Genomic DNA, 16085 nt, shown 5'->3' on the forward strand with positions numbered 1-16085 from the left:
GTCCCATTAGTCTGTCCATCTCGGCTCTCCCTCTATCCGAACGGAAGCCCTCGCTCGCGTCTTCCGCCCCTAATGATTCAAAACGAGATGCTGATAGAAAGCCACCGCACTGTGACATGTCAGCATATTTACAGACAGAGCCTCTGTCTGTGTTTTAATAAATGACTTAATGGTCCACAGCACATTAGGCCTTGTACACAACAACATGGAGGATGAAATAGAATTTGCCTATTATACAGTGTTAATGGGGAAGTGGTTTTAAAATGAACTGCAACGCGGGGGGAACGTAGTACCTCGGCGAGGCACACAATCATGCACCAGATACAGTGATAGTGACATCAATATCCACGTTGAATTTATAACTGCATGCACATCACTCCTCAAATCCTCTAACCTACATGTGTCAAACCGGTGGCCCAGGGGCCACATGTGGCCCTCCAATCGATTACATGCGGCCCGCCCACCACTGTGCGAGGTGATGGAATAGAGACAGAATATAAGAAGCAATATTTTTATAATAGTAATAAGACATTCGGTTGTAATCATTGCTTTATTAAATGTATTACACTCAACATGAAATTACATATATTTAAGCTGTTTTTATCACAATTACCCTTGTCATTATTTGCTAAATTTTCTATTTAATTCTCCATTTTTGTGCATCATAAATATGTTTTTATTGTGAACCATTTTATATCAAAACTTTGCAATTATGTCTAATATCATAATTAATATCTTATATTGCCCACCGGCTATAAATAGTTGTCCCTCTATGTCGGCCCCCGCTTGACCAGACTAGATGCTCATTGGCCCCCAGGTCATTTGAGTGTGACACCCCTGCTCTAACCCTTAGAGCTCACACGGCACAGATCGGTGCCGTAGGTGCACCCTTGGTAAATAGCCATGTGAATAAGACCCAACTCCTTATATGGACATCCTGGGGTGTGCATGTGTTCATAGGTCACGCCTCATGTGTTCATTTTCGCCGTCTTATGTGTCGTTGAGTTAAAGTTATGATGGATTTTATATCTCATGTTTCGGGAGATGCGATAATTCATTTGTCTTTTGTTTTTGTTCATATAAAAAAAACAAAAAAAAACGAGCCAAGCGAACTTCGAACTGTGACATAATTCAACATTTTGTAAATTCAGTCCACCAATCACCAGATTGTCTATAGCTTGTGTGGGGGAAAAAAAAGACACATTCACACACATGCACATTCTTATAGCCTCTGTAGGGACATTGGAAAAAAACGCAGCCTAAATGCTCTGTTTTCTAACGATTAATGACATCCATTCCCAATTCAGGCTCACTGCCTCTGATCCCCGGCATGAGTCACTTTCAGAAACCTTTCGTGAACTTGAAAGTGACACAGGAATAACTCATCGAGTCCTGGCACCGCACAGTACAATGTGATTTGAACACATTTTGCATTTACATTGGAAAGCAATGCAGTTCTTAAGAGACTTGCGAAATTATGGAGGCGTCGGCTTTTGTCTTTTCACAGACAACGGTTGGAAATCTCCCTCTCCATATATAACACGAACAAATGAAAAGCAATGTCGCGGGCAATATCAACTGCACTGGATAAAGAATAAAGAAAGAGAACAAAGAGAACGCAGACGGATAAAAAAAGCCTGAGTAAGGGAGTGATCTCTAGTCGGCAGTTAGCAGTTCTCAAAAAGTAGTCCCATTGTTCATTCTTGAGCACAGTCTCAAGTTTGAAAAGAGAGAATTGGTGATTGATTGTGTGCATGCAAACCTCAACGCACAACCAGTCAGTCACTATGGTAACAGAGTGAGCACACACCAAGAGAAGTGGAAAGGTGGCACAAGGTATAGAGCGAGGCCGACTTACCAGCTTGAGATGAGTCACCTGTGAGGGAGAAAAGAGAGAGAAAGAAAAAGAACACGGATTAGTTCAAAGGGAGGAGCAAAATGTCGCTTGAGTGCACCCGATCATGGCGAAAACGTAGATGAGATGTAACAGCAGGACAAAAAAAAATGAGTGTTCAAAAGGGTCAACACAATTCCTACGTCTGGGGAACTGGAGGGGAAAAAAGTACAGGATATGTTCATGACGTAGGAAGTGAGGTTTTATTTATAAAAACAAGCCACTTCTTTCTGCAAACAATCCCTCAATGCACTCGGATTGATTTTCTCCAAACAATTTGAACCCAACTGCAGGAACATTAGTTGTGTTTTTTTTGTTTTTTTTTTGTTAAGGTGACATCATTCAACAATTCAGTAGCATACGCACATAGCAACTAAATAGTTAATAGGTGCAGCATCACAGAAGCTACGTCTCATAAGTGAATCTGAAATGGCGCCCGATGCATCGCTCCGCAGCTTAACAAAGGGGGACGGAACCTGACTTAAAATCCATTCGGGATTCCATCCAATGTTCAATAAAGGGTGCAATTGAAAAAGTTTTTTAGTTTTTTTTTAACAAACATGCATAATTTTCATATGATATATTGATCCACGCTGTCAGGTCAAATTCCTAATCAAACACTTGAGCTTGTACGTCAGGTGGCGGGTGTATTAAAGCGTACAGTTGCTGTAACGATCAATTCTGGCCCGGAGAGCACATCCAATTACCTTGAGAATTGCACATTTCTTTTCTTTCTTTAGTACTACTACTATTATTATATTATTATGTTTGAGAATAGCTTCAATTTCTGCAACAGCTGCAAAAAAATATAAGATTTAAATGCCAAAACAGTTGCGTTGTGCCTGTGTGGAATAGAACGGAGAGACGACTGAAGTGGGAATAAAAAAAATAAATAAAAAAAAGTTCTCTTCGTTTGTGACAACTTTTCACAGATGCCGTATTTTTAGTAGACGACATGACAATGTATCCTTGAGTGACCTTGGATCACTGAGGAAATAATGAACACCTCCAGTGCAGTGTGTTTTATTACCACTACTGCCTAAATAACACTATGTGTACTTTTCATGTGGCACAGGGGTAAAAAAACAAACATTTGAAATGTTTACCAATATGTGCACGAAGACCAGCATAGATGAAGTCCATGAACAAAAAATCTCTTCGGATGGACACAGATTAGGGGACGCAGGACAGGTTGTCATCCTTACTGGCGACTGGCTACAACTACATGTCCAAGGTGAAAACAGGCCTCTTCAGTCCCGCACATGGGCCGCGGCAGAAATGCCAGCCGGAACAGATGGAGCACATCGGGTTCTTTGACTCGCGGTGCCTCCGTGTTGATCTACAGTCCAGGCACAAGAGCCGAGACAGAGCTTAAGTCCAAAAGTGGTGGACGGAGTCCACAGCAGACAGACAAGGTGCCAGAGGATTGAGCACAATCAATAGGCTTCAGTCTCTCAGGCCTTGTTTGTTAATGTCCTGGATTTTGACAGGGATTTTTTCCAATTCCCAAACGGTATGTGCTGCTCTGCTTGCTCTGATATCGACAAACATGTTCTAACACATGGAGTGTGTGTGTGTGTGTGTGTGTGTGCGTGTGTGTGTGTGTGTGGAAAACCCTAACCTATCCAAGGCCACAGCGGGCAGACGACAGGAGAAAGAAAGACATACAGAGTAGTAAACATCCTCCTATGTAATCACAAGTCACGGCAGTTGTGTACAAATATAAAGTTATGGCCGCCGTGCCATCTTTACAGCGTTGAGCACAGAGAGCGGTGTGGATCTTTTTTTTTTTTTCCCCTCTGATGATATATCATCCCGGAGAGTTTGAAAGGCCTCGGGGCAGTAATATAAAGTCTCCAGTGACCCCTGTAGTATAGTAAATAACCACAGCTGGACGCCAGCAACAGTTTGGTGCCCAGTATTTCATGAGGGAAAGGTTGCTGAGCTGCAGTGACGGTAACAGCGAGCTCTCAAACTGTGTCGGCGTTTATGGGCCAAGTTCTGCTCGCAGTCCTTTTATGATACCCTCCATTTACACACAACAAAACACGTGACTCTTGTGTGACCGCGGGGCCATCGGTGGAAACGAGAAGCGGCGGCGTGCGCACGCACGCACACACACACACTCGCGGCCACTCTTGGTTTCTCGCTCAAAACCAAGAAGCAGTGACCCTTTGTCTGCTTTCCAATTTAAGTTTCCGTCTCTTAGCGCACACTCCACGCGGCTCTCAGCGACACTCAACTCGCCTTGTCCATAAATGAGTGAATCACCCGACATGAACACACACACACGTGTGCGCGATGATTCAAAGGTGTGTAAAGGACAAACAAGGGAAAGCTTATACTGAAACCCCACAAGCCACAGCTTGTTGTCATTAGCTTGCTACTAGTTACTACCACTGCCACTAGAGATGGGCATAATTAACCGACGATCGACTATCGATGATCGTTAATAATATTTCTGTCGATGGCGTTAATTTTTTAATCGACAAAACTAATGCAGGTTATGTTGCGCAGTCGCATGAATAATCACATGAAAAAAATAAACATTTGGATGAATTGCGGGCAGGTCTACAAATAAATAAATAATGCGTAAGTAGATTGTGTCTACAATGAATGATGATCGGGTGGCGGGTTTTCATTGCATTTTTTCATATAGCTATAAATAGTGATTTTTAATAAAAAAATATTAATAATTCATCGCATATCACTCGTTAATTCTCCCGACGATCGATTAAGAAAATTGAATCCAATGCTATTACCTACACTGTTTAACCCTTCTGTGACTATCCTGTAGTCGCTGACAGCGTACCTCTCATTACCTTAACTCCTAGACCGTTTGTGGACGCAAACATTACTTTTACTTTTATATTTAAACTACCACTGGCAGCTTTTAAAGAACTCTGTGTAAGTGAATGGTAGACCCCCGATTTTAGCGCATTCAAATAATGCACTCATCATCAGTGGAGCTTAACTCCACCGCTATGATTCACCATGATGAAATTGGTAAGCAAAATAAACAGAAGCATAAAAGCATGTTTTGCAATTCAGGTTTATCTTTAAAACACAGCAGCACTGAAACGAGCCCGAGTTAAAGAGTTAGGTTAACATCATTAAAATGTATTCCGTTTAGTCCACAAAACACCATTATTTAGCAAACTGTAATGTCCTTAGAGGATGTTAATTAAAATTCTTTGTTGGCAAAACAGATTTTAAATATTTTATCAAAAGTCGGCTGCATGTGTGTTGACTAAGACGAGAACGCTCATTGCACGAGTTCAAAACCTCTGCATTGGACATGTGCCCATTTCCAAACTGATTGTTTTTTAAATTTGTATTTGTTTAAAAAGTTGTTCATGACCTTAGACTGACCCGTTTGTATTCTATAAATATTCTCCAATGCTCAGGTTTTTCTAAAATGTGACCTTACGTCACAATCAGAAAGAACACACAAACCAAAGAGAGACATGTCTCTAATTATGATGTTTTTCATCTCTGGATGAGTCCTACTTTTCTCATCGTGCCTATGTGTTGATTTATTTGTAAATAGTCTGTGTTTTCCACTTGGTATTGAGATCCATTCTATTTTTATTTTGTGAATAGTTTTGCTAATACATGCACCTCCTCCTCCTCCTCTACCTGGCAGCTGTGACTCAGGAGGTGGAACGAACTACCAGACTTAAAAGATCAGAACCCTGAAACAACCTAATCCAACCAATTTGAATTGCATTAACATGCACGTCTGTCTGACAGTTACAAAAAATAAATACAAATTATAATTACTTTCGAACGCATTTCGGTACTTAAAAGATCTTTAAGATTCAAGAGGGAATGACAAGTTGTTGCCATTTCTCTTTTGCACTCTTTCTTTGTTTGAGAACCAGCTTTCGCCCCCAAAAATGTAGAATTTAAGAGGCAATCTCAAAGCTTTCAGACCTGGTTGATTTGGTCCCAGCTGTAGTTACTCGTGGTTACAGCAAGCGCAGTTTGATGTGGCAGGTCACATAATTCTGACGGCAGCAGAACAAACTACTGAATAAACGGTAAGAAAGTAATTGCTGAGGTCACGGACAACACGTGTCAACATAACGGTCCCTTTTGAATTTACATGATCCGAATCAGCTCGTGTTTGCTCGTGAAGCAGCTGCAGGAAAAATTATTTAGTTTGCAGTGTAATACTAGAATGTTGCCACAGTCTCCGTTGGCAAAATACAATGAACTACACTTATTTTTACGACAATGAGATGGACGACTTAAAGAGAGAAGCAAGAGGCGTCATCAAAAACAATTATCTTTTGTTTTAACGGAAAAAAGGATTGGCAAATTCAAGTGGGAGTGGATGGAGACAGTGCAGGTGATTTAGCATCCAGTGAATCCCCAAGAGACATGTGTAAGGGTTATACGAAATTGAGTATAGTAAATATTTAATTGGAAATGTGAGCTAAAACAATACTTAAACACAAGCTAAAACGGTGAAATCATTACCAAGCTAAAGGTAAAGAAATCTAGAAGTAATTGCGTCATAAGGACATAATATAAGATGAAGAGTCATTATAATTTGCTGATTGAGATCATCAGTGATCCATTACTCTAGCCTGCCAGGAAGAAGAGTTTAAGATAATGATCAAATATATAAACTGTGGTTAAAATGTGTGTTCTATAATGTTTTGGAGAATGCACTGTGCAATTTGTATGTGCTTTCTTTGGTTTCTGTCAGTTTTGGACACTAGTATGTTTAAAATACAGATCGGTTTTCGACTATTGATGTCTGGTTCAGCCTGTGTGGGGGAGTGTGTGGCTCCTGCTCGTCCAGGTAAGAACAAAGACTTACGCATGGTTAATAATGTATTTGCATTTTAAATGTTATACCAACCTGCAGGGTAGAAATATAAGTTGTTTCAATAAGTTTGACATTGGAATTTAGTTGCAGTGGAAGTGAACTTCTACTTCACATAGCCTGTTGCGAGCAGGACTACCGTGCTTTTCAGGTGCGTTGCATGTTAAATTACCAATATGAGTACGAAGGGTAGTAATTGTGAACAGATAATGTTTATTGTGCTATGTTAAAAATGGTGTCTCATCATTTAAAGGTCAAGTTTACTTATTTTTCTGTTTTAATTATAAAAATCATTTTGGGCATTTCTTCTGGAGTAAACTGTTTTAGTCGGCATCTGATATCTTTTTCAAATGTTGTCACGGACCAAAGTGATGCTTATGTGAAGCATTTTGTAAAACTGTGACCATGTTTACGGAGAAATCCATTGTGATAGTGGATCGATCAGAGTCACATCGTGTGCGTGTCTCTCTTTTCTATCACCCCCTTTTACATGCGCAAAAAATCCATACACATACTCGCACACGGGGGTGACAGCACAACTGCTGGAATGACTTTGTGCTTATTTTCCACAACAGTGAGCAAACAAGGGAAAACTGCTGGCATTCTGCCTTAATTGAGATCATATTACTGGTGGATTTCACCTAATATGCTAAATGGACAGAAACAGGAGGCCGCTGATATCACCGCACTCTCGAGTTGTGCGAGAGACATAACACCCTGGAACCCTTTGTTAGAAGTTCACCACAGAGAGCGCTGAGAGCTTTCATAATGGAAAATGAAATGTTATAGTGAATAATTATAATCACACATTCACTGAGCACAGCAGACGCAGTGAAGGTGTTATAGAGAGGGAGAGATGATGACAAGAATGTCATACCGACATTTAACACGGAGCACTTTTGCCAGACAATAGATGGGTCACTGTCCTGACACTGAGCATCTTCCACGTCGTTACTCTATAAACATGGTAGTGCTGATAAAGCTGTCTGTGAATAACAAAGCAGTTAGGTGAATTACTACAGTCAGCGCGTTTACATGCCGGTTAAAAGTCCGATTTTAGTCAGACTAAGACAATTATTGAGTTTTCTTAATGTCATGTAAACAACATTAGTCCGACCAAAATCGAGCTCGTCTTAGTCGGACTAACATACCTGGATAATGCTATTCATAGTCCAATTACTCCTACATGTATGCACTAAGTCGGATTGGAGTCAGACGTCATGACATGACGGTTGTTTTTCTGTGATGTAAAGGTCTACAACAAACTGATTCAATACGCACTAACTCATAGAGAGATACAGCACCACCTATGGAGGCGGAGTCAGAAGTATGCGGCCAATAAATCAATTTATTCCTCCCCATATATATACTCAGACTTGGCAAGTTGTCTGATTACTTGACTCAGTCAGACTATGGCCTTAGCTCGATTACATTGGGCATGTAAACGTACTGAATGATACATATTGACGATGATAGAATATTCTTCATTTGGTATTAAAATTTCTTTTGTCGTAAGAATATGAAAAACAATTTGGACCATTGGTCCACTGTGGCCTCAGATTCCTGTTCTTGGATGTCAGGAACATAGATGTGGTCTTCTGCTGGTTTAGACATCCACATCCCATGTGCTGTCAATTCCGAGATGCTTCTCTGCTAACCACAGCTGTTCAAAGTGGTTATCAAAGTTACCATTGCCTTTTTCTGTCGGCTCCAAGCAGTCCGTCAGTCGTTCTCCACTGAGCTCTATCATCAACAAGGCGTTTCCATTCCCAAAACTGCCACTCACTAGTTTGTTTTTCATCCATCCTGACTAAATTCCTGCGCCGAGGGTGTGTGAAAAATCGAGGAGATTAGCAATTGCAGAAATTCTCAAAAAAGGATGCGTGGAACCGACAATCATGTCTTGTATCAAACATGCTGAGGTCTGACGTGCACCTTAACCAAAGCTCTCGTCCTGACGACAGTGCACGATAACATGATGATTTGTTTGCATGGAATAAACCCGAGTGTAGAGCAGAATATACTCAGTTGCACAACTACTGCATGTCCTTCATTAATAAGAGGAGACGGATATTGGCTTTTGGTACGATTAAATTAAAAGTGTTGAGGTCATTTATTAGATAGATATAAGATATATCAAATGGAAAGTTACATATGAGGTAAAATATTCATCTAACCAAGCGCTAAGAACATCATGGTGATATGGAGATAGTTTTTATTTATTAAATCAGGGAAAGGAGATCAGTATCTCTGACATGCAGTGCATCCCTCCAATTTCCTCTGACGATGTTAGAAACACTTAATCATACCGTCTGGTCTATAAATCTAATTTTAAAATTCAGCAATCTTGTGTTTGGAAGTGATTAAATGAGAGATGAACAACGTAACAGCTGTATTTCTTTCAGTTTGAGGGTAAAAAAACCTTAGTTAACTCAACTTTGTTTTGTCTCACATGTATTACTAAGCTCTGAAGCAGCATTATATTGTAAAATAACCACCTGATTTGTGGTAAAACATTACTCAAGTAGCATATAATAAAAGGACGTGAGAGAATAATCCAAAAACTAGGTTGCAGTGACTTTCACTTAGTACATTAGTAGAGAAAATTGCATCTGTATTGAATAAGCAAAAATATAAACAAAGCTAAATTCCTAAACCTTTCCCATTCTGGCTCTTAATCTCCACTTTTCTGTTCCTCTTCAACAGCTTCTCACTCCTGCTTTTATCATCACCTATCCAATTCCCAAGTTATTTTTAAGTAAAGAAAAAAGTGTGTGCAGTGAATATATGCGGTTCACACAGTTGTCTTTTTTAATAAAAGGTGCTGCCATTGATGCGTAATTACTTTATGATTTGTGGCCTTAAATCTCAATAAAAAGTGTGTCATTATTTAAAAAAGTCAGAAGCAAGTCATTCACATTCATCCCACAGAGATCAGTATTTCTAAAGGTCAGGTCAGTAAGTATTTAACTCACTCACTATGCAGTGTGCATAATCCACCAATTTATCTCTTTTATGCTGCTAAACAAAAAAGAACACCAATGCCACATCCTGAAAAAAGAGGCTAAATCAGTGAAAACCCCAGTATCTGGGGTAAAGGAAAACCACTCCACTGCAACTTTTCAAAGAACAGAAGACTGAAAGGAGTGAGAGTATAAAGCAGAGCCTTGGGTCATGTATGCACCATAATATCCAGCCCAAGAGGTGGGCTATTGTGCTTTAAAGAGAGAGGGAATGAGCAACGCTCCGCCATCCTGAAGGCAAAACTCGTTTGCTTCTTCTGTGATCACATAAGGATGGAGTCTTCACCTCCACGTGCTCAGTTCTCCTCTGGACATGAGGTAAGTTCACCGTCACACTTTGAAGCCCTCTTTAATCTCAGGGCTTACACCATCAAGCCCAAGAGGTTCCGACAGTGTTCCCAGTCAGACTGGGCTTCAAACTAAAATAAAAGCGTCCTTTAAGGGGATTCAGGGAATATAGTTCCTAGCCCTGGCACCACAGTCCAATGTTCATGATGTCATTTGTGATGTTATCTCACCTCTGTCTTTAAACGTTGACCCGAGTTCATGACCCGGTTTGAACAAGGGCCCTTTCTCCGGGTTTTCCGGGGCTTCCTCCCACAGTCCGGAAACACAAGACAGTCTGGCTGCAGACCTGCACTGACAGGACCCTTCGTTGCAGACCTGCACTGTGAGGTCTCCTGCACCTTTCAAAATAAAAGCGCGCATACCGGAAGCACGTATTCAAAATAAAAGCGAACATACTGGAATCGCGTATTTTTCTGTAAAGTTGTATTAATTTGAAAGAATTGGGTTATGGACTTTTTGGTAGTTTTTAGCTTTGTTAGCGTATCGATAGTGCTCACTTTAGTGCCATTTTCCTACTCAAAGACCAAGAAAACTGAGTTATATCATATAGTTTTTATATAATTTAGTTTTACATTACCGCCTTCCTTTATTAATCTGTGTCGTCCCACAGAGAACAGTAGAAGCTGAGTGGTCAAGTGGTTTTAACGCGGACGCTGCTACGTAACGCGCAGGTTTAGCATTAAATACAACACAGTACATATTTGACGACATTTTAGAGGGAGCAGAAGTGTGGAGGCATTACAAAAACCATCGAATATGGTTCATCGAAGCTAAGATGCACATATTCCACGCTCCACTGCGCTGTTAAAATGTGTGTTGGTACCACCACACATCAACCTGTCTGTGTATTCCAGTGACCTTGAAGGTTCCTGCCTCTGATATGACACGGTACCTCTGCGTTGTTGGGTGATGCTTGAAGCCAGTGTTTGGCCAAAGCTTCATGCACACACACACACACACACTGATCCCCCTCTGCACACCTCTTTCCAAGACCCGAGTCCTCGCTCTAATCCGCTGGACTCGATGCTGAGGCTGCATCCCGGTAATTCATCAAATCCCCTTCTGCTCCCCTCAGCCGATACCTCTCCTCTGACGTGAAGTGCTACTTGACGGCGTACATGCCAACACACACGCACGATTATACACACTTGCATGTATGATATCAAAAAAAAAAAAAACGCATTTCTTTTACAGTTGATGTCACGTTAGCATTTAGTGTCTCTGCAATGAGGTAATATTTATCTGTGTGCTGAAAATAAACCTCATTTAATGCTTTGTTTTTTTCCCCCCGGAGAGAAAACTAAATGCTTTCAGATTTGCTCTAAAGAGGCCCAAAAAGAACAATGTGCAATTTCTACCTGCCACTGAATCTGTGAACACATCAAGACAAGAACAAGATGTTTTTTTTTTTTTCCCCTGTCCAAGAAGACATGTTTGTCACTCACGAGTGTGGTCGATCATCTCAGTGTGCGCGAACAACAATTGTACGCAGATATAATTACTCTGCAATTACTGGAGGCAAACCAAACTGCATATAATACACACGTCAAACATTACTGTCAAACACTGACAATCTATCCATGTTGCTCGTGACAGCATCTTATTACGCACTGTACAGTAATCGGCGTGTGCCATGTTGCGGTTTCTTTTTTTTTTTTAATGGTTTCATTTTGTCAGACGGTTATTATCTGTATGATAAACAGATTTAATCAGCCGCTCAGCTGGATAAGGTCCACACTCTGCCTGTTTGTTTGAGAAAAAAAAAAGGTAAGGAAGGTACTTGAGTGGAGGAAAATCTTGATGAATTTTAACGATGCCGGATCAATTACACTAAGGTGATAATGGAGAATGAACTGCAGTCAAAAACCGGCGGGCAAGAGAACAAAAACAAGAAAGGAAGCACACGAGAAGGCAATAATTTGACCGCAAAACGAAGGATTTCATACGGTATGACTCATCCGAGCAGAATAAAGATGACGCTTTGCTGCTTTATTAACAAGGGCACTTTGTAATTGCTGGAGTGGCCTGCCATCAAGGCCTTCTCTCTGTTCCTTTATGATTAGTCGGCTTGTTTTTTTTTTTAGATGCGATCGGACTAATATTGTACCGCCCCGCCAGAGTTAATGATCTGCAGTCACTGTTACCAAGCTCTGCTGCTTGATTAAATTATTCACTTCATTTCAGTATTAGTTGATTAATCTTCCAATTTATTGGCCGAGTCAAAGTGACTGTAACTTAAACTTGACTGCTTTAAAAAAAAAAAAGAATGGCAGAAAAATGGCAGCTCTGTTACTGCAAATCTATTATTAGACATTAGACATTATTAAACTAATGATTAATTCACCCATTTAATGATAATCTAGTCCTTTTACCCACTTGGTCAAATGAAGAAAACCTTTGAAAATCATTATGATGCTCCTGTGTTTGTTTAATTCCACCAAATTTGATCAGGTTTATTTATTTTAGTAAAGAGCAGTGTAGGGTTTTTATTTTCTTTAAAGGAAGTGAATGGGGTAGAGGTGACTATGAATTATTACTTAATTCCCAAGGTATTACGTATAAATATGTGACTGATGAATACAAGAGCATCACTCCCTGCCCCGCATCAATTACGTAAATTACATTCAGTATTGATGCTTTTTCCCGTTGGGGCTCAGTAAGAACCATTGCTTGCTCAGTGTACCTGCAATTATATACCAGTATGCATATTGATCAGGCAACGGCGTATCAAAGGGAATACCTAAACAGACAGCCAGAAGAAAATAGAGGCCAATGTAGCCAGAGAGATGAAGAGAACATTGACTGAGAACGTGACAAATGCACATTGTTTGAATAAGCAGTGTCTGTACAGTGTTCTACTCTAAATTTCCTCAGGAGGGCATTGTTGTAAAAAGCTATACCCTCAACACAGCGGCACTTCAAGAGCAGTGCAGGTGAAACAAGAATAGCCACCAGCAGAAGCAGGTCCACCAGCTCCGGATTAAAGCTGTGATTTCATTATATCTCATTTGAAAGGAAGGAGATTGGGTAAGAGTGTGTGTGTGTGTGTGTGTGTGGGGGGGGATTTATTAAAGTGCATGTAATTCTTGACTGCGCTGTCAAAAGTGCGAAAGAAGAGCTTTTCTCAGGGCTTATGCAAATGTGACAGGCGGAGTATAATGTTACTGTAATTCATAAGTGGTCATTTCTCCGTGCTTTTAAAGGCAAACACACTTGATAAATCACAGAAATGAAAAGGAGGGAAACTCTTGCAAAACTGGCTTTGGGAATTGGGCAAATCATGCATGCAGGGGAAACTATAATATCTTATTCATGAACGTGCTTTAACGTTTAAGGGAGGCTATAACTTACACGGCCACTATTTTGTTCGACAAAAAAACAGTGCAATCCGGCGCCTCTGCCCCCTTCGTTTTGATGTTGCTTTTCTTTTGTGCCCCCCCACTCTTCCCATCCAGTAATCAGCCCCTTGTTTTGATTATTGATGTGTAATTACACATTTTTGTGTATGAGTTTGGCAGAGAAGGCTATGGGAAAGCCCGACATCACCGCTGACATTTGGAGCAACAGTCATTAGTTATGCACTCGGTCAGAACCCCACCACCACTACTACCAACACCACCACCACCACCACCCCACTGCACGTGCTCTGATTGCACTTTTTAAACAAGGAGTTCTAATGTTATTTCACTTGCCTCACTGACTCTGCACATACGCTCTGGTAAGCACAAAACTACCCGTTGCCCAGTGAGTTGTGAAAATTACAACGGGGAAAAAAAAAGAGAGGTTAGAGTAATTTAGAGAGGCTGTGGAAACATTCAGCAGCTTTCTCTTTTTAGATTCAGGGAAAAAATGAATATGTACCGGAGGTGGAAATAGTAAAAGTATCACTGTTTTGATACAAATGGTCCTCAAGTACAAGTAAAAGTCAGTCAGTCATCATCTACCGCTTTATCCTCTACCAGAGGGTCGCGGGGGGTGCTGTGCCAATCTCAGCTACATCGGGCGATAGGCGGGGTACACCCTGGACAGTTCGCCAGTCCATTGCAGGGCCACACACAGCTAGAGACAAACAACCATTCACGCTCACACTCACGGTCAATTTAGAGTGTCCAATTTACCTATTCCCCACATTGCATGTTTTTGGACTGTGGGAGGAAGCCGGAGAACCCGGAGAGAACCCACGCACACACGGGGAGAACATGCAAACTCCATGTAGAAAGGCCCTTGTTCCAACCGGGGCTCGAACCCGGGTCTTCTCGCTGCAAGGTGAGAGTGCTAACCACTACACCACTGTGTGGCCCACAAGTACTGGTCTAAAAATGTACTAAAGGTAAAGTAAAATAAAAAAAAAAACTTGTTTGAGTGAAAGTTACTTTTTTTTTATTTTTTGTCATTTATTTAATTTAGTTATTTATTTATATTCAGGCCAACATTTACAAAGCACAAATTAAAGTACACAAAAAGACCTACTCAATTACAGTAACCGCGAGTACATGTAATTCATTACTTTCTGCTATGTACCGTAATAGTGAATTAGGGGGATAAAAGTTAAACAAAATTCATTATATCAATAATGCAATGTAAGACTGACTCCATTTAAAATGATCTAATGCTTCATGAATGTGTTTTCAAAACTGTGAATGACCTTGGTGAAAGACTGTGGTGTGGTGTCTGGTGCTTATTTGACAGTTGACCTTGATGCAGAAGGTGCGGAGCAAAACACACTGAAAACACTGCAGACACTTGGCACCGGCTTCTTATCTTAACGAGGCGGAATTATTTTCACCGAGCCTCAGTGGCACCTCAGTGAAAATGTCACCGCAAACGCGTCTGTCCAATTAAACCCATCGGCCGATAAGACAGGTGAGCTTCAATCACTCTCAAGAATGGAGGACAAGGTCATTGAGAGCCCAATCGTGGACATTTTGGACGTCCATCCACACAGTCTCAGTTAATTACAGACACTGAGCTGTGGCTCTTAATGTGGGAAACTTCAACTGACTTGTTTACAAATTAGCCTACTTTTCCTCTTTGTTGTTGCACATTTGTCTGGTGACAGATATTTGTTTTTAGTTGTCACTTATCAGTCAGTGAGTGTTCTTTTCTTTCTTTCTTTCTTTTTTTTATTAATAAGACAAAGAATGCAATTAACTGCCACACACACTGGAATGATTACATTTGAATGTAATTAGCGCAGCGGAGTTCATTTTAATGTCAGACTAACTCTGTTGACAAAACTTTAGGTCATTCATAAAAGTGCCGAATGTACGTGGGCTGTCTCTTAACTCAAGAGGATGAATCTTAGCGGCTTTACTGTATTCAATTATTAAAATGACTTGCGGTGAGGATTACAGGAGGTGAGCAGGGAGAGGGGTGGGCAAGGTTCCCAACACTGTGGATATCTACTAATTAGCAAAGGGACTGAAACCCTCTCCGGGGGGAAGTGAAAGTGCTGTCACATTACGGCTCATGATATGCCAGGTGGGGCTCCAACCACTGAGATAGATTTCCGGTATCATACAGTGTGTTTCCAGCGTGTAGTAGTGTGATCTTTTGTCTGTCACTGTGTCATTACAGGCCCTTTGATGGAAGCTCCAAAGCAATGTCGAGTCATGGCGTTATAAAGGAACAATTACAGAGACTTATATGGACATGGACAACTCACGCACACATGCTGGCTTTTCCAGCTGAAGCACTCAATCAAGGCAAAAGCTTTTTAACCATTATCCTTGCTCGACACTACCATTTATGTAGGAATGGCTGCGTCGCAAGTTGTCATTTAATTTTGGCAAAGATTTCAACGAGCCCTCTTCGTTAAGTTGTTTCTTTACACGCTAGAAAACAACACTTGCAGTTCTGATTTAAACTACCGCTACTTTGCATGCATCAGACAGGTGAGAAAAAAAAAAAAGATTTGTACCCCTTGTTTGATTGAAAAGGTGAATCCTTTTTGCTTCTCTGTCTTTTTGAGTAACATATCTCA

The 16085-nt window shown here is 40.7% G+C and overlaps 1 protein-coding gene across 5 annotated transcripts in view; it reads right to left on the reverse strand.

Moving 5' to 3' along the window:
* LOC122766875 (neurexin-2-like) overlaps positions 1-16085 on the reverse strand; it is a 563355-nt gene that overhangs the window by 389964 nt on the left and 157306 nt on the right. For all 5 annotated transcript variants that reach the window (XM_044022084.1, XM_044022083.1, XM_044022085.1 and 2 more), the window contains one exon: positions 1859-1876. In XM_044022084.1, the coding sequence (XP_043878019.1) occupies positions 1859-1876 (18 nt within the window). The remainder of the gene's footprint in view (positions 1-1858; positions 1877-16085) is intronic.

This window comes from Solea senegalensis, linkage group LG3 (assembly GCF_019176455.1).
Source record: "Solea senegalensis isolate Sse05_10M linkage group LG3, IFAPA_SoseM_1, whole genome shotgun sequence".
In the NCBI taxonomy this organism is placed as follows: Eukaryota; Metazoa; Chordata; class Actinopteri; order Pleuronectiformes; family Soleidae; genus Solea; species Solea senegalensis.